This window comes from Sorex fumeus, unplaced genomic scaffold (genome assembly GCF_029834395.1).
Source record: "Sorex fumeus unplaced genomic scaffold, SorFum_2.1 ptg000020l, whole genome shotgun sequence".
In the NCBI taxonomy this organism is placed as follows: Eukaryota; Metazoa; Chordata; class Mammalia; order Eulipotyphla; family Soricidae; genus Sorex; species Sorex fumeus.
In genome coordinates this window covers 6,317,925-6,342,500 of record NW_026606077.1, presented here as the reverse complement: position 1 = coordinate 6,342,500, position 24,576 = coordinate 6,317,925, and the positions used below count along the sequence as shown (strand labels likewise).

Sequence of the window (24,576 nt, the reverse complement as noted above, 5' to 3'; positions counted from 1 at the left end):
AGTTCCCGGATTGGGGGGTCTGGCCCTGCGTCCCCGGGCTGGGGGTCTGGCCCTGCGTCCCCGGGGTGGGGGGATTGGCCCTGCGTCCCCGGATTGGGGGTCTGGCCCTGCGTCCCCGGGGTGGGGGGACTGGCCCTGCGTCCCCGGATTGGGGGTCTGGCCCTGCGTCCCCGGAGTGGGGGTCTGGCCCTTAGTTCCCGGATTGGGGGGTCTGGCCCTGCGTCCCCGGGGTGGGGGTCTGGCCCTGCGTCCCCGGGGTGGGGGGCTGGCCCTGCGTCCCCGGATTGGGGGTCTGGCCCTGCGTCCCCGGGGTGGGGGGACTGGCCCTGCGTCCCCGGATTGGGGGTCTGGCCCTGCGTCCCCGGATTGGGGGTCTGGCCCTGCGTCCCCGGATTGGGGGTCTGGCCCTGCGCCCCGGGCTGGGGGGGTCTGGCCCTTAGTTCCCGGGGTGGGAGGGTCTGGCCCTGCGTCCCCGGATTGGGGGTCTGGCCCTGCGTCCCCGGATTGGGGGTCTGGCCCTGCGTCCCCGGATTGGGGGTCTGGCCCTGCGTCCCCGGGGTGCGGGTCTGGCCCTGCGTCCCCGGATTGGGGGTCTGGCCCTGCGTCCCCGGATTGGGGGTCTGGCCCTGCGCCCCCGGGTGGGGGTCTGGCCCTGCGCCCCGATCCCCCGCCTGTCGCAGCAGGGCGGCTGATCCCCGGGGGCCTGCCGCGGGCGGTGGGCGGCCCCGAGCGTCCAGGGAGCCCGGGCCCCGCCCGCTCCCGGCCCGCCGCGCCCGCCTGCGTTTGCGCGGGGCTCTGCGCGCTCCCTGCGTGCGCCCGGGCCGCGCCCAGCTCCCCGCGCCTGCCTGGGCCCAGGAGGCGGCCCTGGCGCCGGGTCCGAGGCGGGCGGCGGGCGGCGGGGACCTGCCCGGAGCTCGGAGGCCCGCGCTGGGCCCGGGGCCTGCGGGGCGGGGAGGGTCCCCCCAGACGGGCGGGCGGTGGGTCCTCAATTGCGCCCGCGCGGGCCCCCTGCTGGGCGCTCCGCTGATGACCGAGCAGCTGTCCACTCTGCTCCGGCCCCCAGTGTCCAAAGCGCAGGTCGCCCGCCCCGGCCCGCCCCGCCCCGCCCCCATGGAATTTGGGCCGATCCAGAAGGTCCTGACCGCCTTGGGTGGGCGGGCGGGCGGGTGGAGGGGGTCTGGTGCCGAGGCTGACTCCAGCCTCAGGTTGCCTGGATACGGGGCCAGGGATGGGGCTGAGAAGGGAGGGGGTCTCCACCGCCTTCCCAGGGAGAGGGAACAGACCCAGTGGCCTGGGTCCAGACAGCGCTGGTTTTCAGAAGGGGCAAAGAGTGAGCACTGCAGAGCTTTCCAGAACCATCCAGAAGAGCCAGGGGCTCACCCTGTAGGGCCGCGGGTGAGGGTGACAGCCAAGACCTGGGTTTGGGGACACACCCAGTGGTCAGGCAGCAGAAGAGGCCCTGGCCCATGGGGCCTGGCCTGTGAAAAATAAAAATGCAGATGACAGGGCCTAAAAAAGAAGGCGTTGCACGCCCATGGCTGAGCCGGGTTCCATCCTCCATCCCTGCCCTGAGTGGTCCTTGAGTGCAGAGGCAGGAGGAAGCACGGAGCACTGCTGAGTGAGGCCCAGCCCCGGGACTCTGGATCTTCCTACGGGCCTCTTGCTGCTCTGTGAAGGTGCTGTTCCCCTCCGTTCCCCTCCACCCTTCAGAATTGGGGCTTGGGGGCTCGACCCTGGGGCTTCGAGATCATAGGCTACCTCTTTTTTTTTTTTTTGCTTTCGTTTTCTTATTTTGGCCCTTGGGTCGCTGTGCAGTGCTCAGAGCTTAATCCTGACTCAGGACCGTATGGGATGTGGGGGATGGAGCCCGAGTGGGCCGTGTGCAAGGCAGGCGCTCTGCCTGCTGCACTATCGCTCAGGCCCCTGTGGGCTAACTCTGACAGCCGAGTTTATCCCTTTCCCACGTTCTCCTCAGATCCTATTATTTTCCTTCAGCACTCAAACATTTCCGTCCTGGGGTAGCTGAAACTCAGGGGTCTCAGTCCTGGGATCCCCAGGACCCTCCAGAGCATCTGCTCGCACACTGGGTCCAGCACACGTTCGGGTCCTCATTTGTCAGTGTTGAAAGCACTAGAGGCTGACGGAGGGTTCTGAGCTTGGGTGGAAGCAAGCCAGCCGCCCTGCCCGGAGGGGGCACTTTACATAATAGGCAAACAGGACAGAGCCTTAGAACTTCCCGCATGGGGACTGGCCTCTGGGGACCAAGCTGGCAGAAGAGAAAGAAAGGGGGTGTCTGAGAAGCCAGAGTGAGGGGCGCAGGATGGACTGCGAGCTGGGAGACAGTGCCGGGGGTTGGTTGTCAGCTGCAGGTGGTAGAGAACTACCCAGAACATGTTTTTTTGTTGGTTTGTTTGTTTATTTTTGCTTTTTGGGTCACACGTGGCGATGCACAGAGGTTACTCCTGGCTCTTCACTCAGGAATCACTCCTGGCGGTGCTCGGGGGACGACATGGGATGCTGGGAATCAAACCCGTGTCGGCCGCGTGCAAGGCAAACGCCCTACCCGCTGTGCTCTCTTTCCAGTCCCTTGTTTTTTTAATGTTTTTATTTTATAAGGGAGTTTACAATATTTGATTGCATTTCATATTCAAACACCAATCCCACCACCATATTTGGGATGTTTCCATCCCAAAGCAGAACCGAAATAATATATTTTTGAATTGTTATGAAAAACTGCTGAAAATGCTACAAAAAGTATCCATAGAGGAAAGAGTATGAAGAATGTTCTATTTTGGCAGGGGCCATTAAGACTTTATTTTTTTTTAATTGAATCACCGTGAGAGCAGTTACAAAGTCTTCAGGTTTCAGTCTTGGTCATACAATGATCAAACACCCATCCCCCCATCCACCCCTCCCCCTGCTTGTGTGGCAGATGATTTTTACTTGACTCTCTCTCTACTTTGATTACATTCAATTTTTTGACAGAAGACTCACTATTATTATTTGGAATTTTCCCCCAAGTATCAGACCTGCCGAAAAGGCATCATTAGATAATTTGTTTTCCATTGCTGAAAATATGATGTCACGTGGCCTCTATCACGGCCGCACGCCCAGAACATGTTTTAAGTGAGTGAATTAGGTGGTAACCCCAAGAGATGATGCCACTATAAATGCCCCTGTGAGGTGGTGCCCCCTTGAGATGGTGCCCCCTGTGAGGCGGTACGTGCTGTGATGTGGTGCCCTCTGTAAGGTGGTGTCTCCTGAAGGTGGTGCCCCCTGTGAGGTGGCACCAACTGTGCTGGGGTTCCCACTATAAGGTGGTGCCCACTGTGAGGTGAGGTGATGCCTGCTCTGAGGTGGTGCCTGCTGTAAGGGGGTTCCACTGTGAGGTGGTGCTCACTGTGCAGTGATGCCTGCTTTGCAGTGATGCCTGTTGTGAGGTGGTGCCCGCTGTGAGGGGGTGCCCGCTGTGAGGTGATATCCACTGTGAGGTGGTGCCACTGAGGCTGTGCCTGCTGTGGGGGGTTTCCACTGTGCGGTGATGCCTGCTGTGAGGTGGCACCACTGAGGCCGTGCCTGCTGTGAGGTGATACCCACTGTGAGGTGGTGCCACTGAGGCTGTGCCTGCCGTGGTGGGGGTTCCCACTGTGAGATGATGCCTGCTGGGGGGGGGGGCTTCCCACTGTGACACCGAGAGGTGGTGCCCCCTGTGAGGTGGTGCCATGCTCTCAGTGATGGGGTGGCCCTCTTTGTGCCCCAGGCCTGTTCGCTCTACACTTCTCCAGCACGTAGCAGCAGGGGGAGGCTGGCTGGGGCCGACAGGAACAGGGAAGGTGGCAGATGCCATGTACTTTCCCGGAGCGCTGCACTGATGCAAGGTCCTCTGGGCTCGTTCACTCCCCGAGTGGAAGACCCCGGTTTCCGAGAGGACCCTCAGGAAGGCCTTGGGCCCGGGGCGGAGAAGAGCATTTCCAGGCTGGCTTGCATCATGCCGAAGGGCTTCTGTTGTGAGCGCAGCTCGCACAGGGACCTAGCAGGGCCTGAGCCAGGGCGCGCCGCCCCCACCCCTGCCCGGGCGGGTGCCACCCTCGCAGCCGCCAGTCCACTGCCCTTTGCCTGGCGAAATTCTCCCAAAGGTCTTCAGCGCTCTCTTTGATCCTCTAAAAAGAAACTCCTGTGTACGTTTGTTTTCCTCCCTCCTAGGCTGGCAAAGCGCACAGGTTAAGCGCTGAGGAGAGGGACCAGCTGCTGCCCAACCTGAGGGCCGTGGGGTGGAATGAGCTGGAAGGCCGAGATGCCATCTTCAAGCAGTTCCATTTCAAAGACTTCAACAGGGTAAATAAAGCGAGGAGCGGGCGGAGGTTTCCGACGGGGCTGCTGGGTCCCCTCCTCCCACCCCCAGAAATCCATTAGCCAAGGGTCAGACAGAACCCTCAGAGTGCCATGCTTAGGGCTGGGGAATGGGTGAGGGGTCCTGGGTGGTCTGCAGGTGGAATTTTTAGAGGGGAGGGTGCAGGCAGGCAGGCATTTGAGGAGTGCGCCCAAGCTTGGCTGAGACTGCGGGGAGAAGCCCTGCTGTGGTCACAGTGGCAGGACCCCGCCTTGGAGGGAGCTGTGCCTGCCTCCTCGGCCGGAGCAGCTGCCCACGCGTCCCCAGGAAGCAGCCCCTGAGCAGGTAGGCACTGCCCAGGCTGCCGGCAGGACCAGCCCCAAGGCCCTCTGGGGTGTGAGGTGGAGCTTCCTTGGGCGGAACTGGCCCATCCGCCCGTACCTGACCGTCCACTGAGCGCCGGCAGGAGCCCGGGAACTGGCCCATCCGCCCGCATCTGACCGTCCACTGAGTGCCGGGAGCCGCCCCGCCACCCCTCAGAGCACTGACCCGCGCTCACTTCTCCCTGCAGGCTTTCGGCTTCATGACTCGAGTGGCGCTGCAGGCCGAGAAGCTGGACCACCATCCCGAATGGTTCAACGTGTACAACAAGGTGAGGGATGGGTGTGGGCACCCGGCGGGGCTCTGGGCCAGGGACTCACTCAGGTATTGGTGGCACTGTAGGGTGTGGTCCTGGAGCGGCCCCCCTGCCCCCCAGCACTGCTGGAACCGAGCACGGCTGGAGGTGGCCCAGGCCCTTGAGCACCGTTGGGGGTGCCCCGAGGAGAGAAGGAAAGGCAAGGTTGATTAACTATTAATCGTGGTTAATAGTTGCACAGATTTCAGCCCCTCGGGAGGGACTGGGGAAGAAAAAGGTGATGAGCTAATAAGCACGGCCAGGGGCTGGAGAGAGAGCACAGCGGGGAGGGCGTTTGCCTTGCACGCGGCCGACCCGGGTTCGATTCCCAGCATCCCATACGGTCCCCTGAGCACCACCAGGAGTAAGTCCTGAGTGCAGGAGCCAGGAGTAACCCCTGTGGATCGCTGGGTGTGACCCCAAAAAGCAAAATAATAATAATAATAAGCACGGCCATACTGCCCAGAAGACAGTCTGCTTAATGGAGTGGAAAGTCCGCAACGCCTGCCGTGCGCAGGAACAAGCTGGCCTCTGCGTGCGTGTCCCCGCCAGGAGAGGTGCCAGAGGGCCCTAAGACATGAGGCAGAGCGGCTGGTGCTCTGGGCCCAGCCCTCAGCTTGCTCCCAGGAGCGGGACACTGTTTTCCTTGGGTCCCCGTTTTGGGAGCCGTGGGAGAAGACAGTCTGTGGTCGCTGTGAAAGCCCATCAGGAGCCCACGGGACCCCGGCCCTGGCTGGCCCCGTTCTGTTCTCAGTCCCCAGGGTCAGGGGCCTCCTGGCTCAGGGACAGTCTTCCAGCGCCTCCAGCCAGCCGGAACTCGGTGTCGTTACAGGTCCACATCACGCTGAGCACCCACGAGTGTGCGGGCCTTTCAGAGCGAGACATCAACCTGGCCAGCTTCATCGAGCAGGTGGCAGTGTCCATGGCATAGCCGCCCGCCCCTGCGTCTCGTCCTTGGCAGGAGAGAAGCGGAGAAGCATGGCCAGCCCTGCAGCCGGCGTAGGGGGAGTCCGTGCTGCCCAAAGGCACCGCACCAGGCTCAGGAGCCAGACCTCTGCCCTGCCCCGCGCCCCTCATCCACGCGGGCTCCGATTCGCGTGAAGCCGGGCCTTCCCCTTCCAGGCTGCCGTGCCCCCTTGGTCTCTCACCCCAGAGAACAGGCCCCTAGGGCCCAGGTGACACACACGTGTGCGGGCTGCCAATAAAACTGCTCCCCCGGGCTGCAGTGTCTTGGTTACAAGTCGGTCGGACTGCGCCGCAGACCCCAAAAGCTCTCCCTGGCCAGGCACTGCTGAAGGCACTGGGGCACGAAGGAGCTGCTAGACTGCTGTGACTTCCCGGGGGATGGGGGGAAGCAACGGGGGAACTCGGCATTACTGCCAGCTGCATGGAGAAGGAAGGAGCCACAGGGGCCCAGGAGAGAGCACCCGGCAGGCTCTGCTCTCATGCTGAGCACCACCACCTACCGGCTGAGCACTGCTAGGGGTGAATCCTCAGCATAGCCGGGAGGGAGGGGGGGAGGGAGGGAGAGAGGGAAGGAAGGGAGGGAGAGAGGGAAGGAAGGAAGGAAGGAAGGAAGGAAGGAAGGAAGGAAGGAAGAAGGCAGGGAGGGAGGGAGGAAAGGAAGGAAGGAAGGAAGGAAGGAAGGAAGGAAGGAAGGAAGGAAGGAAGGGAGGGAGGAAAGGAAGGAAGGAAGGAAGGAAGGAAGAAGGCAGGGAGGGAGGGAGGAAAGGAAGGAAGGAAGGAAGGAAGGAAGGAAGGAAGGAAGAAGGCAGGGAGGGAGGGAGGAAAGGAAGGAAGGAAGGAAGGAAGGAAGAAGGCAGGGAGGGAGGGAGGAAAGGAAGGAAGGAAGGAAGGAAGGAAGGAAGGAAGGAAGGAAGAAGGCAGGGAGGGAGGGAGGAAAGGAAGGAAGGAAGGAAGGAAGGAAGGAAGGAAGGAAGGAAGGAAGGAAGAAGGCAGGGAGGGAGGGAGGAAAGGAAGGAAGGAAGGAAGGAAGGAAGGAAGGAAGGAAGGAAGAAGGCAGGGAGGGAGGGAGGAAAGGAAGGAAGGAAGGAAGGAAGGAAGGAAGGAAGGAAGGAAGAAGGCAGGGAGGGAGGGAGGAAAGGAAGGAAGGAAGGAAGGAAGGAAGGAAGGAAGGAAGGAAGAAGGCAGGGAGGGAGGAAAGGAAGGAAGGAAGGAAGGAAGGAAGGAAGGAAGGAAGGAAGGAAGGAAGGAAGAAGGCAGGGAGGGAGGGAGGAAAGGAAGGAAGAAGGAAGGAAGGAAGGAAGGAAGGAGGGAGGGAGGGAGGGAGGAAAGGAAGGAAGGAAGGAAGGAAGGAAGGAAGGAAGGAAGGAAGGAAGAAGGCAGGGAGGGAGGGAGGGAGGAAAGGAAGGAAGAAAGGGAGGGAGGGAGGGAGGAAAGGAAGGAAGAAAGGGAGGGAGGGAGGGAGGGAAGGAGGGAGGGAGGGAGGGGAGGGGAGGAGATGGGGAGAGGAGGGAGAGAAGGAAGGAAGGAGGGAGGGAGGGAGGGAGGGAGGGAGGGAGGGAGGGAGGAGATGGGGAGAGGAGGGAGAGAAGGAAGGAAGGAGGGAGGGAGGGAGATGGGAGAGAAGGGAGGGAGGGAAGAAAGAAGGGAGGGAGGGAGGGCAGGCAGGCAGAGCCGCATCCAGCACTGTCACAGTCTAGTCCCCCTGCGTGAACTGGTCCTCAGAAGTCAGAAGTGAAGGCCAAGGTTCTGGTAGGGAAGTAACATACACTGTCGCTCAGGGGAACTGCTAGGGCCCCCTTTGCAGCCTGTCTGCGACAAAGGATGAACACCACCTGTGCTTAACAGCGAACTCTGGGCAAAGTTCGACAATCCACACCAGCAGGGTTCAGAGGGCGATGCCCAATCTCTTCCACTTCTTTTTCTTGGCGATGCTCGGGGGTTGTTCCTCACCCTGCGCTCAGGAAGTAACTCGGAGTGGTTCTCAGGGGACCGTATGAGATGCTGGGATCAAACCCAGGTCGGCTGTACAAGCAAGGGAAGTGCCTCGAAGTCTGCTTCGACCCAGTGACTGCAGATCCTGGTCCCCGAGCCACCAGACCTGAGGTACAGACTGTGCTGCCTCATCTGCTTCCTCTCCAGGCTCCAAGGTTGGAAAACACCAACCTAGAGGGCCCTGAAGGTGAAGGAGGCGCCTGCAAGTAGGACAAAGACACAAGCAACGCACGCTTAGAAATAAATACATTTATTCTAAAATTAATGCAAGTAACTGAAAATCATACGAGCGGATGTTGAGGATAGATTATGAAAAATAAATACAAGAAGAAAGAAAGCAATTAAGTAAGACTCCAAGTCAAGGAAAAAATCCTCTGAAATCCCTGACTTGTGCTTGCCCGACAGGCTTCATCAGTACCTCGGCTGTGACTGGGTGGAGAGCCCAGAGCAGCTCGGCCCGGCTGCGTCCGGCCGCATGCAGAGAAGGCCCAGGGACCCCCAACCCCAGGGAGCAGGAGAAGCCGTCCAAGCTGTCCTGAGTCCAGTCCATCTGGCCCCTCAGGGTGGACATGGCAGAAAACCACTGCAAATGTGGCGGGATTCTGGGAAGGCTGAGATGGCCTCAGGGCCACGCTTGGACAGCTGGTCACTGAGGAACCCTCTGGAAAGATTTCCACATCCGGTGGCAATGGAGCAACATGCCAAGCGGTTACGCTTACTAGGCTAATAGGAGGCTTCCATCAGCCCCAGACCAAGCTCAGGGTGCGAGGTCTGGGCTCCGGTCGCCAGCCACACCCCCGTGCGTGAGGACGACGACCAAACGGGGTCGGAGAGCTGCGTCCCAGACCGCCTCAGGACTCGGGGCAGAGCAAATCAAGAAAGCACTCGCGACTGTGACCTGCGACTCCACGCAACGAGTGCTTTCCTGGGGAGTGCTCCCGAGAAACCTCATCAAGAAATCTTTCGTTCAAGGGCCCCAATATCCGCGGGGAGACGCGAGCGTCTCACCACCAGGGGGCGACCCCTCACAAGCGGCCTGTGCCACGGGGCCCCCCACCACCTTATCTGGGATCTGCCTGAACACACAGAAGCAAACAACCACGATTAAGATTTGGGATATTTAATGACATAATTGCTTTCGGAGAGATTATTGCTGCAGTTAGGAAGGGCGCACTGAGACGGGACAGGGGCGGGGGGTTAAAGACAGGAGATTCACAAAGAGGCAAGTACCATTTCCAAGTATAAAACCAGCAATATGAAAAGTGGCTGGGCAGAGCCCGCACACGGCGACGCTAAGGCAGGCGCGGGTGAGAGGTTTCCACAAGGGCCCGGGGGGCCTCTGCTCGGCAACACGACAGGACCGGGCTGTCCCCCCACCCCCACCCGCCAGATGAGGTGCCACCCACCTACAGACACGCAAAGCTAAGGCACGTGACGACCTACCAGAGGGCTCCTGCAGAGGGCCAAGACCCATGCTGCAGTGACCCCGACAGCCCGAGGGGAGCCCCCGGGTGCCACCGCGCACTCTCATGGACACGATGTGCTTCTCTGCCTGAGCGGGCTGGCACCGTGGTGCCCTGCTGGAACGTGCCCGCCCAGCACTGACACTGTGCCTCTTTCTGGAGGTGCCCACCAGGTCGACAACTGGCCCAGCCAGTCACAGTTCTGTGTCAGTACAGTGATAAGGAGCCCGGGGTGGGGGGGGTGGGGGGCCACCTTGGCTCTGCTGGCCAGCATTCTGGGGGCGAGGGGAGGGCAGGCAGCGGCCAAAGGGCACCAGCCTGGAGGCCAGTGACCGGGAGTCCCTGAGAAGGATAATATGGAACCGGAACATTTCTCCTCACTTATCCTAAGTACTCCCTTACCCACGTGAGACCGTCACAGACGGGGGCCTGGGTCAGGACTGGCCCCGCGCTGTGTACTGCTGAGGGAAAGGCACACAGTAGGTCATCCTCTGAGATGGGCAGGGGTCCACCAAGGTCAGGCCCATGCGGGAGAGAAGGCCGGAAGCGGGCGCAGGGCTTGGCCCCGGCCCTGTACCACCCTGAGCGACTACTCTCCCGACAGACGCCAGGCCCGAGGTGGCACGGACACGTGCTTGTGTTCCTGTTCCAAAGCGTTTCTCCCTCCGAGCCCGGGCTCGAAGCGTCCAGTACCGGAGGCGAAACTGCCATTGTACCGTGGGGGGCCGAGTCGAGGGAAGGGGCGGGAGAACGGGCCAAGGAGAGAAGAAACCGCCCCTGCCTGGAGCCCTCACACCTCACACCTGCCAAGAAGTCACGGCGGCGTCGGAGCGGTGAGGCAGCTCCCGGTCAAGCAAACATGCTCTCGGGACGATTATTCTCATAGTGACGGTGCGAAGGGGAAGGAGGGTCCCCCTGTCCCCCAACCAGCTCCAGGGGCAGAGACTCGACCTGGGCGCTTGCCCTACTTGTCGTGGAGAAGCACCAGGAAGAGTCCAAGTCTCCCGTCATCACCGGCCCCAGGGCAGGGCCAAGACAGGCCCGAGTCCTCTGGAAACCACCTTCTCTTCCTAGGCCACAAAACAGGAACAGAGGAACAGAGCATAATTTCAACAAGAATCTCCAAACACGGCAGTGGCCGAGTATCACAGGGAAATTACAAGCAGAGCAGCAGGGCAGCGAGCTACGCCCAGCCCCACCTCTGAGCAGAGAGGTTAGCAAGACCACGCAGGGCAGGCCGGGTGACAGGAAGGCCAATCGGTGTTCTGGGAGGGGGACTGTCAGCTGGAATAACAGTGCCGGCATCAGAGACAACGAGCCAGCCTGAGAAAAAGGAGAACAGGGCCCTGTGCTTCGGGGAGGGCTCACGCCCACCTGGGAACACACGGCACCCAAAACGCTCCTTATCTGACTAGCCAAGTTGTCCGAAATAAGGAAGAAAAACCTTCTGTCTCATAAACTGTACTCCGGCTTCCCAAAGAAATCAAGACAGTCCAGAGCTGCCCACACAGTGATTAAGTGAAGCTGGAAGCTAGAGGTTAGAGATGGGTCTGGTCAGAATCATTCTGGGGGGGGGAGGGGACGCTCATGGGAAGGGCGGAACCGTTATGAAATAGGACCCTTCGGGGCATTCACATTCAAACCCACGAAAGGAGGAGAGGAAGAGGAGGAAGTATCCTGAGCATCGCGCGGTCTCATGGTCTCTCTTCTTGTGCTCGGTGGGGCAACACCGGATGTTGGAACTGTGTGGCCTGGTCCACACCCCGAGAGGCTCCAGGCTCAGCGGGGCTTGGGAGACCCATTCATCTGGCTGCCCTGGGTCACGGTGTCTGTGCTGAAGAGGCTGTCCAGGAAGACCGAGGACAATTCTGCCACCAGGTTCCTGTCCACGACTGTCTGGGCCATGCCATAGATCGCGCCCTGCAAAGCCAGCCAAGGACACATTATTCATGAGGAGGAGAGGAGCAGAAAGAAAGCCAGGATTATAATCTCCTCCCCTCTCCTGGCCTCCTTCTCCCCAGGTACCAATCCACTTGGGAGAAAGACAGCCTGCAAAGTAGATTTTTTGTAAGTGCTGGCTTTTCTGTCCAAAGGAAATACACTGTAGGATTTTTTGTAGAAAATTCTGGGGGGGAAAAGCACACTCGCTTCCTTTCCTTTTCAGATGGTCATAACCACCACATCCCTTTGCACGTGATGCTTTCGAATGTATCAGGTGCTTTATTATAGTCTTTCTCCTCTGAAACGGGAAAAACCTGGGATTGGATGAGGTGGAGGCCATCAGCCAAGGAAGAGACAGAGGTTTGCGACTGAGAAGCTGGGATGGGAACAGACGTGGGGCTAAGCCCTTCAACGGCGTCCTCGTGCCCACTGACATCTAAACTCCCACCGCGCGAGAGAAGACCCCCGAGTGTCCCTACCATTCCCGTGGTCTTTGCTTTCGGGTTCTTCATGATCTGAGTGACGGATTCCCGGACGTCCTTCAGGAACTGGATGGCAACTCGCTTCCTGGTGTGCACTAAGGTGACGCAGAAGTGGATGCTATGGAAGGGGACAGACAGACAGATGAGCATTGGACAGGCAACAGTGTTCCCAAATAAAGCCCCCACAGCCAGGAAGGCCTGGCACTACAACGTGCCGGCCCAGGCTAGGAGGCAGCCCTGGGCTGGGAGTCGGCAGATCAAATGCGCGACTTGGTGGAGCCAGGACGCGTGAGGCTTCCGACTGTGGAGGGGGTGAATCTTGCCGACTGCGAGGGCCTGCCATGCCTCTCAAAACTGTCCCCAGATAGTCCTGCTGCTGAGTGACCACTGGTAGTGACGATTTTATCCTGGGGACAGGAGCGTTCTGGGTGAGATCGAGAAGGGCTTCAAGGGCCCAGGGACTCTAACAGCCCTGGGATGGTGGAGAGGCAAAGGCGGTGTCCAGATGGGACAGGTAATGCCACCACAAAGGCAAGAACCGGGAGTCCTGAGGGGTGTCAGGACTGAAGGGTATCACTGAAGGTGAGATCAGAAAACCTGAGACAGACAACAGCGGCCTGAGTGACAAGATTCTCTGGAGACGTCTTTGTTTCGGGTTTGGATCCCGGAATGCAGAGTTTCGAGCTGACTTCTTTCAGCTGCTAAGACGGTTTCTAAGAGCCAGGGAGGGTTGTGAGTGGGATGACGGGCGCGCAGAGCCACGAACAGTGAGACGGGGGGGGGAGATGTCTCTCAGGACGAGCCATGAGCCTCAAGAAGACCGTCACCTGACACGGGGAGTTTCAGGACAGCAATCCTCCAGAGACCGGAGCCGCCCACGGAGTCGACTTTTGCTACCAGAAGTTCTCTGACAGTCAGGGGAGCGAGGCCAGGGAGGGGTCCTCGGGCTTACCTGGGCGGGAACTGCAACTGGTTCAGGTTCCAGCCCTTGGCTGTCATCAAGTTAGAGAGTCGGAAGATGTCGAAGTCTCGGGAGCCCAGAGCGATGACGGACACCTGAGGGTTCCCCAGAACAAAGATGCCTTTGATGGTCTCCAGTCTTGAACCAAAAAGATAAAAACAAGAAGGAACAAGGAAATTTAGCCACACATGCGCTAGGCCTCCATTCATCTCTTTGATTATCCAACCCTCCTCCCTTGGAACCGAACCGAACAGGAGCGGGGAGGGCAGAAGATGCCCATCTGCCGAGAGGAGGTGGCTGGACTGTGACCAGGGCTCAAAGGCCCAGATCCCACCGAGACCCCGACCGGGAACAAAATCCCTGGCTGCGGCCCTGGCACTCGGACATGCCCCCGGGCCACGTGGGCGCCAGAGGTGGACTTCGGAGCATCCGGAATAAAGGGCCCTTCAGCCCCGCAGTTTCAGGAAGTCCCATCTGCCAGCCCTCACGCAAGAAAGGGACCTCCTCAGAGACAGGCAGGGGACACATGAGCATGTGTTAGAGCAGAGCTAGTTCCAGCTCCACATTAACCCCCCATCGATCTCTCTCTCAATCTCCCCCCACCCCTGCCCATCCCCAATTCCTTCTTCCCCAAATCCTCTCTTACTCCAGTAATTCTCTGAGACTTCTCTGCCAGCAGCCTTAGTATCCACTTCCCAGCGCCTACTTCCTAGAAATGCAAATCCCTGGGCTCCCCCAGCCGCGTGTACTGAGAACGAACTCTCCGAGTGGGGCGCAGCAACCTGCATTTTAAGCAGCCGAGCTGGTCAGGGGCACGCTGAGGCCCGGGAACCACTGTCTTAACCACCGCACGAGATGGCACCAGCCCTGGTAAGGGCTGCCAGTAGTTATGAGATCCCTGCGAGATAGGGCGTCCGCCAGAGCACAGCCCGGGGCCTGGCCGCCTGCCCTAAACCCCTGGGCTCTCGGGGACAACCACGCGGCCTGGCCAGGCGGACACTCTGCACCTAGAGGCAGATGGAACAGAGGAAGCAGAACCCCGTCTTCCGCACATACTCTGACTTGAGGAAGCGAGTAGTTTTGATGATCTGTTTGGTGGCTTCCACATAGCCGCTCTCACCGAAGTGCATCAGGGTGGCCCAGCAGGCTGCGCTGATGCCGCCCGGCCGTGAGCCTGCGATGGTGGGGGAAGCGTAGATGCCACCTTGCCAGTCCGTGGCAATGAAGAACTGGTAGTTCCTGTACTTCTTCTCACTGTACAGCACCACCGACGAGCCCTTGGGGGCATAGCCGTACTGTGGAGAAGACCGGGGTCAGCGCAACACCCAGCCACAGGCCCCCGGCACCCAGCACCTTCCCGGTCACACAGGAGGGATCAAACAGACACTCCGCACACCGACCGAAGCAACGGGCTTAGCAACCTCTCACTCAGGGCGAGGGAATCTGAGGCCCTGGGAGAAAACAGTGTTTGTTCCCAGCTAATGGGTTTCCTCCCGTGTTCTGCTTTGAGAAATTCCCCAGGCAAGTTTGTCGGGATGGAAGGGAAGGTGAATTTCCATGGGAGTCAAGAAAGGCTGACTTCAAACGAATATGGAACAACACAGTCGGATTCCATCCTCCCCCCCTTTCTCTCTCTCTCTCTCTCTCCCTATATGCTGCTGCTGATTATTACACTACCTTTGGTTAATTATATATAAATTATGTCATATACTATATTAATAAGTGTAATTATATCACACTTCCTTTCCAAGACTATCACAGTGCTCAGAATCTAGAAGTGACTAAATCCAGCTTTAGAATACACTGTGTCGGGGCTGGGAGAAGCTGAAGGGGCCAGCGGCATCCTGCCTGGTGAAGCCCGGCCTCTATCCCGGATACCACAGGGCCTCTGAGCACCATGGGACGGGGCGTGGTTGAGTCCTGAGCCCAGCCCCGAGCACTGAACACCACACCTGCATTCCTGGGAGTTAGTTCCACCCCAAGCCTCACAGCGATGGGGGTACAAGAGGGGCTCTGATGGCAGCCAGGCAGATCACTAAGAGCCAATGGACTCGACAGTCCTCAAGTGTCCAGCAGACTCCAGGAGAATCACACTGGGCACATGGCCGCTGTCTCTGCATCTGGGGCAGAGTCTGTGTGAGTCCCTCCCTAACCGGACTTGATCTCAGCCCTCTGGGGGCCGGCACGAGCACTTCAAATACTATACAGTCAAACAGAACTTCCTTCTGTTTTCCGAAGGGCTTATTTGTTAGCACACACCTGTCACTTAGGTGCTGTGTCCCTGGGGCTTCCACAGGACCACTGTTCTGGAGGAATGCCAACAGGAGCCTCCCTCTGCTACAGACACCTGAAGGCTTCAGGGAGCTTTATCCTACTGTCGCTACAGTGGCCTATCACAGTTTTAGTCAGTGGAAATGGGAATTCTCTTGGCCAGATGACACAAAGATAACAGGTCCCGTTCCCTGGGGCCGGAGCAATGACACACGGACAGGATGCTTGCCTGGGACGTGGCCAACCTGGGTTCAATCCCTAGTGCCCCAAGCCCATCAGGAGTGAGCCCTCAGCACCATCTGGTGTGGCCCACCCCCCATCCCCCCCAAACCAAAACCAAACCTACATCCCTTTCCATTACTCTCTTGTCACCTGAGACAGTCACCCTGGTGAGAACAGAAAGCCAGACTCACCTTGTGAGTATCAGCTGAAATGCTGGTCACCCCCTTCACCCGGAAGTCAAACGGCTGGTCCAGTGGGTACCCTGCTTTCTCCATGAAGACGATGAGGAAACCCCCCAAGCAAGCGTCTACGTGAAGAGGTATTTTATATTTGACCGCCAACTGGTTCCAAAACACAAAGACCACAAAAGCATGTCACTGACAGTCCCAGGCCTACAATTTGCAAGACAAGAGCCGAAGGGTGGGTTTGAACCGGTGTCTGTGTACCCACGTTATAAAAGGCCTTTTCCGGCATTCCTAACCAGGTCATTTTCCCCGTGCATTTAGCCGTGGGTGGAATGAAGCTGAACTCGGTGTCTACTCTATGTGCAGGGCTTCAGACTCACTGCAAGACCGAGCCGGCACAGCCCTGGGAGAGCTGACATCCTGCTGGGGAAACTGCACCGGGGGAGAGGTGGGGTGCCGTGAGGTGTGCCGAGTGCCTTCCTCTAGAGCACACCCCGCAACGCAGACTTCCCCACCGGGGTGGAAAGATCAGCACTATTTCAGGAGACGTCAGTTAAGCAAAGCCCTTTCCCTGCCTCGTCACCCCTTCGCCCCTTCCGACACGGCTGACTTCAAACCCCAGAGCTGCGGGCCGCTCTTCATCCCGGCGGTGTCCAGTCTAACTCCCACCACTCCTCCCGCTGAGACCTGGTCAGACTTAGCCACGATGCCCAGCGGCCCGTCTCTCACCGACCTTGGCCACTTCGGGGACAGGGTCCATCACCCCGTGAGGAAAGCCCGGAGTGGAGCAGACGAGCATGGCGGTGTTCTTGGAGATGGCTCTTCTCATGGCCTAGGGGCGGGAAGGACCAGGGAGATGAGAAGCCGCCCTGTGGCATTTCCCTCCCCTGCACACACACAGCCACCGTGCCCTCGCCTGTCGCTCGGGAGAAGGCCTGTCTCCCCGCTCAGGGGGCCGGGGCCAGGCCAGGCCAAATCTCAAAGACAACAAAAACAAAACCGACAGCCGGCCAAAATCACAGTGCAGGGAACAGGAGTAGGGCTTCTTGGGGGCGAAAGAGGGAAAGGTGGGAGCCAACCCCACTGCCGGCACCGAAGCTCAAGTGAACAGTGACACCCGGCTCGAGCTGGCAGCTCCCAGGAACTCCCCCCCCCCCCCACCTCCCACCCTCCGCCACTAACAGCTTCTAGAGTTGACACTGGCTGTCAGAAGCCAGAAGGGGGTTCTGAAGGGACTCTGGAAATGGGAAAGTTCTTCTACACAAATGGTGGCATAGAAAGTAACTCCTAAAGAAATAGTACATTCTGTCCTTAAAAAGCAGAAATTCTGCCATGTGTGACATCGCTGAGCCTGGAGGACAGGATACTACATGAAGTAAGTCGGGTGATAATGGCCAGTACTCTAGACCCTCACTGCATCCATAAAATTTCAAAGACTCAAACTAGCAGAAGCCTGATCACTGCCGGGGCAGGGGGAAGGGAGCAGGGAGAGACGCAGGTCAAAGGTACCGAGCGCTGGCCACAGAGGGGACTGAGTTCTGAAGAGCTAAAGTCTCTCCAAGACTTTAGCTCAGTGAGACCCCCCTGCACACTCGAAGTCTCCTCAGAGAGTGAGAGAGTGGCCCGGGTATTCCGACTATGGGAGTGACCACGTGATCACATGGGTGACGGACACACTTAGCAGGCAAGGGTCACTGCATTGCAGACTAGATTTCTAAACGTCAAGTTGAAGACCTTACATATAGACAATTTTTGATGTGTCGATTATTCACCGATCAGCTAATACCTCAATAAAGACAATGGGAAAAAAAGGTTTAGGGGTCAGTGGGACAGGACAATGAGCGACTCCAGGAGTGAACCCTGAGCGCAGAGCAAGGGGTAAGCCCTGAGTACTACCGGGCGTGGCCCAAAACTGAAAATAAATACATTTTACAAAGAAAGACAGTGCAGAGATCAGTGCTGGTGCCCATAAACGGGACAATTTACTTCTGGAAAGAATCACCAACACAATCGCTATGGTTCTAATTCGGACCAATCAAAAGGGGCAAGTTAGTTCATGCTACAGAAAGGGACAGTGCTAAGAAAAAAAATCAGGTTAGTTAAGCCTCATGTCAGGGACTAGACTGGAACGCAGGAAGCTTTGCAGAGATGGAAGCGGAAGCCGCCATCACCAGCCAGAGGCAAGGCTGACAGCTACAGTGAAAAGCAGCTCAAGGTGTAGCTGCAGTGACCTGGGGGGAAAACCAGTCCATCGGGGGCATGTCCTGCTTTGCTCAGCCCAAGGCAGACACAGCCACGTCCTTTGCAGGGACTCACCCGGACATCCACCTCCATCATTTTGTTCAGCGGCACCCGGGTAATCTTCATCCCAAAATAATTGGCTGCTTTGTCAAACGCGGCGTGGGCGCTTTGGGGGGCCACACTGAAGGACGGGGAAGAGGAAAATCAGGACATTCAGCTCAGCATGGGCTTAAGAGCAAGTTGTCGGCCATTCTAATCACCAGGAGTCAGCTTCTAAGTATTTTTTCATAAAGTTTTAAAGGCATTTCTTCCGTTTTACTTTTGTTATTATTTTCCCTCGAACAGGCCAACTGATTTTTTTTTCCTTTTCGGGTCACACCCAGCGATGCTTAGGGGTTACTCCTGGCTCTGCACTCAGGAATTACTCCTGGCGGTGCTTGGGGGACCATATGGGATGCTGGGAATCGAACCTGGGTCGGCCACATGCAAGACAAACGCCCGACCTGCTGTACTACCATCTGTAAAATGATGTGGATAGCAGGAAGAGCTTGAAATCAATCCCGTCCACTTGGACCCAGAGTATAACGCTGACAGGTGCCAGCTGTGGGCAGGAACTGGGGTGAGCTCCACGCTGGACAGGAGGGAGTGGCTGCCCACGGTGGGCCAGGGAGTCAGACTGTCTCTGTGACTCCCGCAAAACATGACGGGCTACTGGGGCGCAAAGGGAACGCAGCCAGCCAGCACCCAAGGGCCTGCTCAGATCTGACAGTCGTCTGAGAAACCCAAATTAAAATCCCCATTTCCCCAAGCAGGATGCCAAGCGATACTTGGAAGGAAAGCTGTGGCAGGTTAAACATCTGTCTTCGAACTTCTCTCAATCTTAAATCTCTGCATTTAAGATTCTCTCAATCTTAAATCTCTGCATTTAAATGCTCCACTACTAAACATCAAGCACCCAAGATTTCCGCTTGGAGAGAGATGGGACACCGACATTCTTAGTCATGGGCATTTGTAGGAAAACCCCTAACCTAAAATGAATGCTAATGAACACACTGTACAAACCAAGGGGCTTGCAGGGGGGAAAACGCAACCAGATACCAAAAATTAAGTCCATGTGGTCGCAATTTGGTAATTCTCAAAAGGATTTTTAAAATTCTTCCAGGCCATGGGGCTGGAGGGAGAGCACAGGAGGAAGGGTGTTTGCCTTGCACGTGGCTCACTCAGGTTCAATCCCGGCATCCCATAGGGTCCCCTGAACCTGCCAGGAGTGTTCCCTGAGTGCAGAGCCAGGAGCACTGCTGGGTATGGCGCCAAAACAAAACAGACAAGACAAATTTCCAGGTTAAAGATAAAATATCGGGGTTAGACAGCAACCAAAAGGAGAGAGAGAGAACAAAAGGGAGTGCCCTGCCACAGAGGCAGGGTGGGATGGGGGGATGGGGGGTGGGAGGGATACTGGGATCTGTGGTGGTGGGAAGTGGGCACTGGTGGAGGGATGGGTACTTGATCACTGTATAACTGAAACCCAAGCACAAAAATTTGTAAGTCTACAACTGTACCTCGTGGTGTTTCTCTAATAAAAAAAAATTTAAAAATAAAATAAAAAAACCAAACCCAAAAAAACCCCCAAAGTTTATAGCATTTAATCCCATGCTTTGTATCCAAATTGAATCCAGAAAAATCATGACATTGGTATTTACCTTCACATACCCACAGTTTTCCATGTCTTTTCCTGGTATTACTATTACACCCTGTGATTCCAGTAGCAGTCTACTGTGTAGAATTCTTTCTAGTATTAATAATGCCTAGGGTACCTTCTGATGTAAAGTGTTTAATAAACATGAAAGGAATAAATTAATCAATTAAAACATAATAACTGACAGAATTCCTTAGGCTTCTACTGGATGTATAAAAAATGTGATCAGTTCTTGGGTTGTAAACATTTCAGGTCAAAATTCAAGTATAGCCCATGATTTTCTCATAATCGCAAATTTCTCAAACTTGATTTTGTATTTGTTGATGCTCTGTTTATGAAAAGGGAAACAGGATGGAAGTGGAATGAAAAGTACAATGACTTGTCATAATAAAATACTACAAACTGGGTGATTCAAGAAAAAAATACATCAGGATTAGGCACTTGCCATGTGCTAACTGACTTCCGTTTGGTAAGCCTGATTTCAGCCAGAAGTGACCCCTGAGCACTGCTGGGTTTGGCCCAAATCCCCAACAAACACACACAAAATAGTTTTTCCTCCCAGAAATAATCTTAACTTTTACTAACCAAGCAGAGAGCTTTCTTCTTTATGCTTGAGGGTGTTTAGCATAAATGAGAGAGCTTAGAGCTATAGGCCCCTGTCACTTCTAGGAGGAGGATTTCACTCTGGAAGGATCCACCCTTTTAGCGGGGGTCGACTGTAAGATGAGTTAGCAGATCCGCTCCATTCATGCTGAATGAAGGGCCAAAAGCCAAGGATAAAAGACAAAAGGACTAGACTGAAATCACCAGAGGAAGAGAAGCTCGATTTTTTTTTTTAATAGAAAATAGACGTTGAAAGATAGATTTTTTCATTCCATCTCTAGAAAAGGGGTGGAGGAGAGACAGTGCTGTGCTGACATACATTTCTGGGGTCTTGATCCCGTTTGCCAAGGCCAGGTCCCGATAAGCTTTGCAAGCCATCAGGATGCTTTCGGTCCCTCCAGAGGTCACCTGGAACAGAGAAGAGAGCCCATCTGTGGAGCAGAGGTGGGGACGGCCGTCAGCAGCGGGCACTTCCCGCCCCACTCCTGACAATGCCCGGCCAGACGACGTCATGTGTGGACGACACAATGAGCACTCGGGTCTTCCAGGGAGGAAACTGGGCTCTGCCGGCTAAGCCTCACCTTGGTTCAGGAGAAGAGTTAAAGAAAAGGGTGAGGAGAAGCTCCACTGTGTGGAGAAACACCTCTGCCAGACCCTGCTGGGCTTAAGCCGTACGCATTTCCAGAGTAATTACCCAGGGGTACACGCACCGTCGAACATCAGCATTACTGACTTTGATTTACACTTTCAATAACCCCCAAGAATGTGAAATCACAATTCTAATAAACTGCGCGATACAGTGTGAAGATAGAGACACTCAGACACTCCCAAGCAAATAAACTTGTGCCTTTGAAACAGATGATTGTGTTTTGTATGGGGGCCACACCCAGCTGTGCTCAGGGCTCACTCCTCGCCCTGCACTCGGGGATCACTCCTGGTGGTGCTCAGGGAGCCATATGGGGTGTCAGGGTTCAAAACTGGGTCAGCCACGTGCAAGGCAATTCCCTACCGCTGTTCTATCTCTCCTGCCCCTGAAAAGGTTGAAACAGGAAAGCAGAAGCCCCTTCTCAGAAATTTATCTTACCCCAGGGGGAAAAAAATGAAATCCAACATCTTTAAATGAAGTAAAATGGGTTCCTAAAGCTGAGTCTAGCTCTCTGATGTGGGCATATTTGTTTAAGCACAGAAAAGAAAATGAGCAAGCGGTCACTTCATTCTGTTTCCCCAGTGGACTACACACTCATTAAGGGGAAGACCAATTTGTGATGCCTATTAGCTCAACTGAGATTTCTTTATGTTTCGGTTTGGGTTTTGGGTTACACTTGGCAATGTTCAACAGCAAGGTCAGGAGTGAGCACTGGAGCGATCAGGGGACCGGGCAGTGCCAGGGATCAAACCAGGGTTGGCCACGTGCAAGGCAAACGCCATGTGCCCTAGACTATCTCTCTGGCCACTCAATTAGCATTTCAAAAAACCTCATTCTAAGCTCAGTAAATTACACACGACCAACACAGAACATAGGTGAGTCATACTTCTCTGACTATCTTTTGATAATGAATTATTTCCAAATTAACAGGGGAAACAGAGCAGGCAGGAGAGAGAGTACAGGCCTGGGGATGGTCCCCCTTGCCCATCGTGGTCCCTCAAGCGCCCCCAGGACTGATTCCTGAGTGCAGAGTCTGCAGTAAGCCCTGAGCACAGCGCTCTGTGGTCCCAAAATGAAAACACAAACGGGAAACACAGCCCGGAGCTAGATGGATATTTTCTTATACTGGTCATCTTTTGACTACCCATGCAGTATCTCAACGTCCTTTCCATTCTCTAGGTTAAGAAAGTTGAATCAGAAGACATTGATTCACCTAGTGTTATCCACTTGGCATTCATTTTTCAGTAAGAGGTAAAAACTTCCAATTTTTAATATCCTCTACAGCTTATTATGAGGTGGAATGAGGAGCTGGATCGATCTGGTGTGGACAGGGTGGGGAGGGCGCTTTGCCTTGCATGTGGCCTGTCCAGGTTCTATCCCCAACATCCCCTATGGTTCACTGAGCCATGCCAGGAGTGATCCCTGAGCGCAGAGCCAGGAGGAAGCCCTGAGCATCACTAGCTGTGGCCGAGAAACAAAACAAACAGAAGAGACCAATGGAATGAGAAAGGGTGATCACAGAAGCTTCTAAAAGAAAATCTTACCCACAACAGCCATGCCACTGAACAAAATCCCAGCAGTCGGGGGTTATGTGAGCGACTGGCTGAAATGAGTGAGTCACACTTTGGCTCAGGAAGTCTCTGTGAAACATGTGACCGTCACCTCCTAGAAGTGAGAAGCAGGCTCGGGCACAGGACACTGCTGTAGGGCTGTGCGTTTCCCCGTTAGAAAACACAAAAGGCTCATGGCTGAGGTCGGCACTGCAACCCAGCAGCACGTGCTGTGGGCGAGCCTGAAACCTCCGAATGTCAGATGAGGAGCCACAGTAGTTATGGAGAAAGCCTGGGAAGGACCGGGGGAGCTCAAGTCTGCAACGCCAGCCCCAAGGTCCAGTCATGACCTAAGCAAAAACTATTTCCAAATCCCAAGTTACCCACTTCATCTGTTCCGCTTTTAGCCCAGTTCGCAGTTAAGCCAACACATTCATTGGTTGAGCGAATGCCACTGTGTTATCAACTGTGAAAGTAGGAACATCCAGCTTCTCTTCCAGTTTTTATTTGATCCTGAATGCTGAGCTGAAACTTACTGCTCCTCTTCCCTTTCTCTCTACCACCTGAACCCAAAGGTAAATCTCAATTCAGTTGTTAATTGGAGTAAGAGGACAGTGGCCCCAATGATCACTTGCTCTGAACAACTTTCACCATTTATAAAATATCTCATGCTGGGGCTGGAGCGAGAGCACAGCGGGGAGGGCGTTTACCTTGCACATGGCCAACCCACGTTCGATTCCCAGCATCCCATATGGTCCCCAGAGCACCGCCAGGAGTAATTCCTGAGTGCAGAGCCAGGAGTAACCCCTAGGCATGGCCAGGTGTGACCCAAAGAGGAAAAACAAATGCTATTCTATTCTAATTCTCATGCTACCTAAGAATTAGAAAACTAGCACAGATCATGAGCATAACATGTTGAGGCCCGATGGCACCTCCACAGCTTTTTCACACCTAAGAGAGAACCGAGTTTCTTTGGGGGTATGACGTCGCCTCTCAGCCACCCTCACTCGTGGAGAGAGACAGAGAATGACGAAAGAGCTATCTCCTTAGACAAGGTCTTAGGGAACTGTATTTCCTCAGTCCCTAATACACAAAGGACAAAAGATCACACTGGAAGAGATGACTTAATTGGAACAAATCAAAATCAAAATAAATAAATAAAACAAGCAAACTATGGTTGGCTTTATGGATAGAGAATGAAGACCGCCAGAACCTCCTGAGTGATTTCTTCCCTAAAGCCGATGGGAATGTGCGTATGGGGGGGAGCTGGGTGTGTGGGGAGAGTGGGGTAAGAGCTTACCGTAATTACCACCAAACAAGAGAAGAGGTCGTCGAATACAAAAAATCTTAAATACGAAGTCCCCCTCCCAAAATATATACATAAACGTTTCTGAAGCCTAGAAGAGGGTAAAATACAGCTTCTGGTCGCCCCTCTGACCCCTGGAAATGTCAGCCGATGAGACAGCGCAGTGGCTACAGTACTTGCCTTGAACACGGAAACCTGCGTGGTTTTCCCTACACCACATCCGATCCCTGGGTCCAAAGCAGGAGGTTCCCGAACCAAACCCAAAAGCAAACCAAAGCCTGGAAAAGGTACCGGTGAGTAGGCAAAACGTTCAATTTCTCATTCCTATGCCCCCAAGTCTTCTAGGAAAGCAAGTTGGGATGGGGTGGCCAGGGCGGGAAGGGCTGGGGTGGGGGGAGGTGTCCTCCTCATCAGACTGGTGTGTGGTGGGCATGGCAGTGACAGGAGAAACAGCGAATGGGAAGTCACCCGCTGGGAGAGCCAGCACCTAGAGACCAGCAGACACTGAACCTGACCGAGGGGAAAGTCATTGGGCCCAGGCTAAAACAACAGGTGGAAAGATCGAGGCCACTGTGCACACACTTGGAATCCGTCAGGCTAATCGCGGGCAACCAGCAGGTGTTCGGAGAAGAATGACTAAGATGATGGAAATTCTGCAAAATCGCATCTCTAAGGATCACCTGAGGAGTCCCGGAAAATCACAGGGAGAATACTCAAGGGGAAGGAGATTTTCAAATATGTGAGAATTTCTCACATGACCAAATTACAACAGCAGCAACAATGGACCAATTGATTTTTTGGACATCTGTTTCCAGCAATCTAACAGATTCTATTCTTTGTGCAACCATGCCCCCTGAAACTGGAAAGTCTGATAAAATATTAGAACTTGAGGCTGGAGCGATAGCACAGCAGGGAGGGCATTTGTGTCGGACGTGGCTGACCCGGGCTCAATCCCCTGCATCCCATATGTTGCCCTGAGCACTGCCAGGCGTGATTCCTGAAGTACAGCGCCAGGAGTAACCTCTGAACATTGCCAGTGTGACCC

At 55.6% G+C, this 24,576-nt stretch overlaps 2 protein-coding genes across 3 annotated transcripts in view; one reads left to right on the top strand and one right to left on the bottom strand.

Moving 5' to 3' along the window:
- PCBD1 (pterin-4 alpha-carbinolamine dehydratase 1) overlaps positions 1-6,227 on the top strand; it is a 6,842-nt gene extending 615 nt beyond the window's left edge. The window contains exons 2-4 of the mRNA XM_056113523.1: positions 4,204-4,335; positions 4,902-4,982; positions 5,839-6,227. Coding sequence (XP_055969498.1) covers positions 4,204-4,335; positions 4,902-4,982; positions 5,839-5,937 — 312 coding nt within the window. The 3' untranslated portion in view covers positions 5,938-6,227. The remainder of the gene's footprint in view (positions 1-4,203; positions 4,336-4,901; positions 4,983-5,838) is intronic.
- Positions 6,228-8,159: 1,932 nt separating this feature from the next.
- The window catches only part of SGPL1 (sphingosine-1-phosphate lyase 1), a 65,090-nt gene continuing 48,673 nt past the window's right edge, over positions 8,160-24,576 (bottom strand). For both annotated transcript variants that reach the window (XM_056113417.1, XM_056113418.1), the window contains exons 8-15: positions 20,349-20,437; positions 17,806-17,911; positions 16,223-16,321; positions 15,496-15,645; positions 13,868-14,106; positions 12,803-12,949; positions 11,848-11,968; positions 8,160-11,347 (exon numbers count right to left, since the gene is read on the bottom strand). In XM_056113417.1, the coding sequence (XP_055969392.1) occupies positions 11,207-11,347; positions 11,848-11,968; positions 12,803-12,949; positions 13,868-14,106; positions 15,496-15,645; positions 16,223-16,321; positions 17,806-17,911; positions 20,349-20,437 (1,092 nt within the window). In that variant the 3' untranslated portion in view covers positions 8,160-11,206. The remainder of the gene's footprint in view (positions 11,348-11,847; positions 11,969-12,802; positions 12,950-13,867; positions 14,107-15,495; positions 15,646-16,222; positions 16,322-17,805; positions 17,912-20,348; positions 20,438-24,576) is intronic.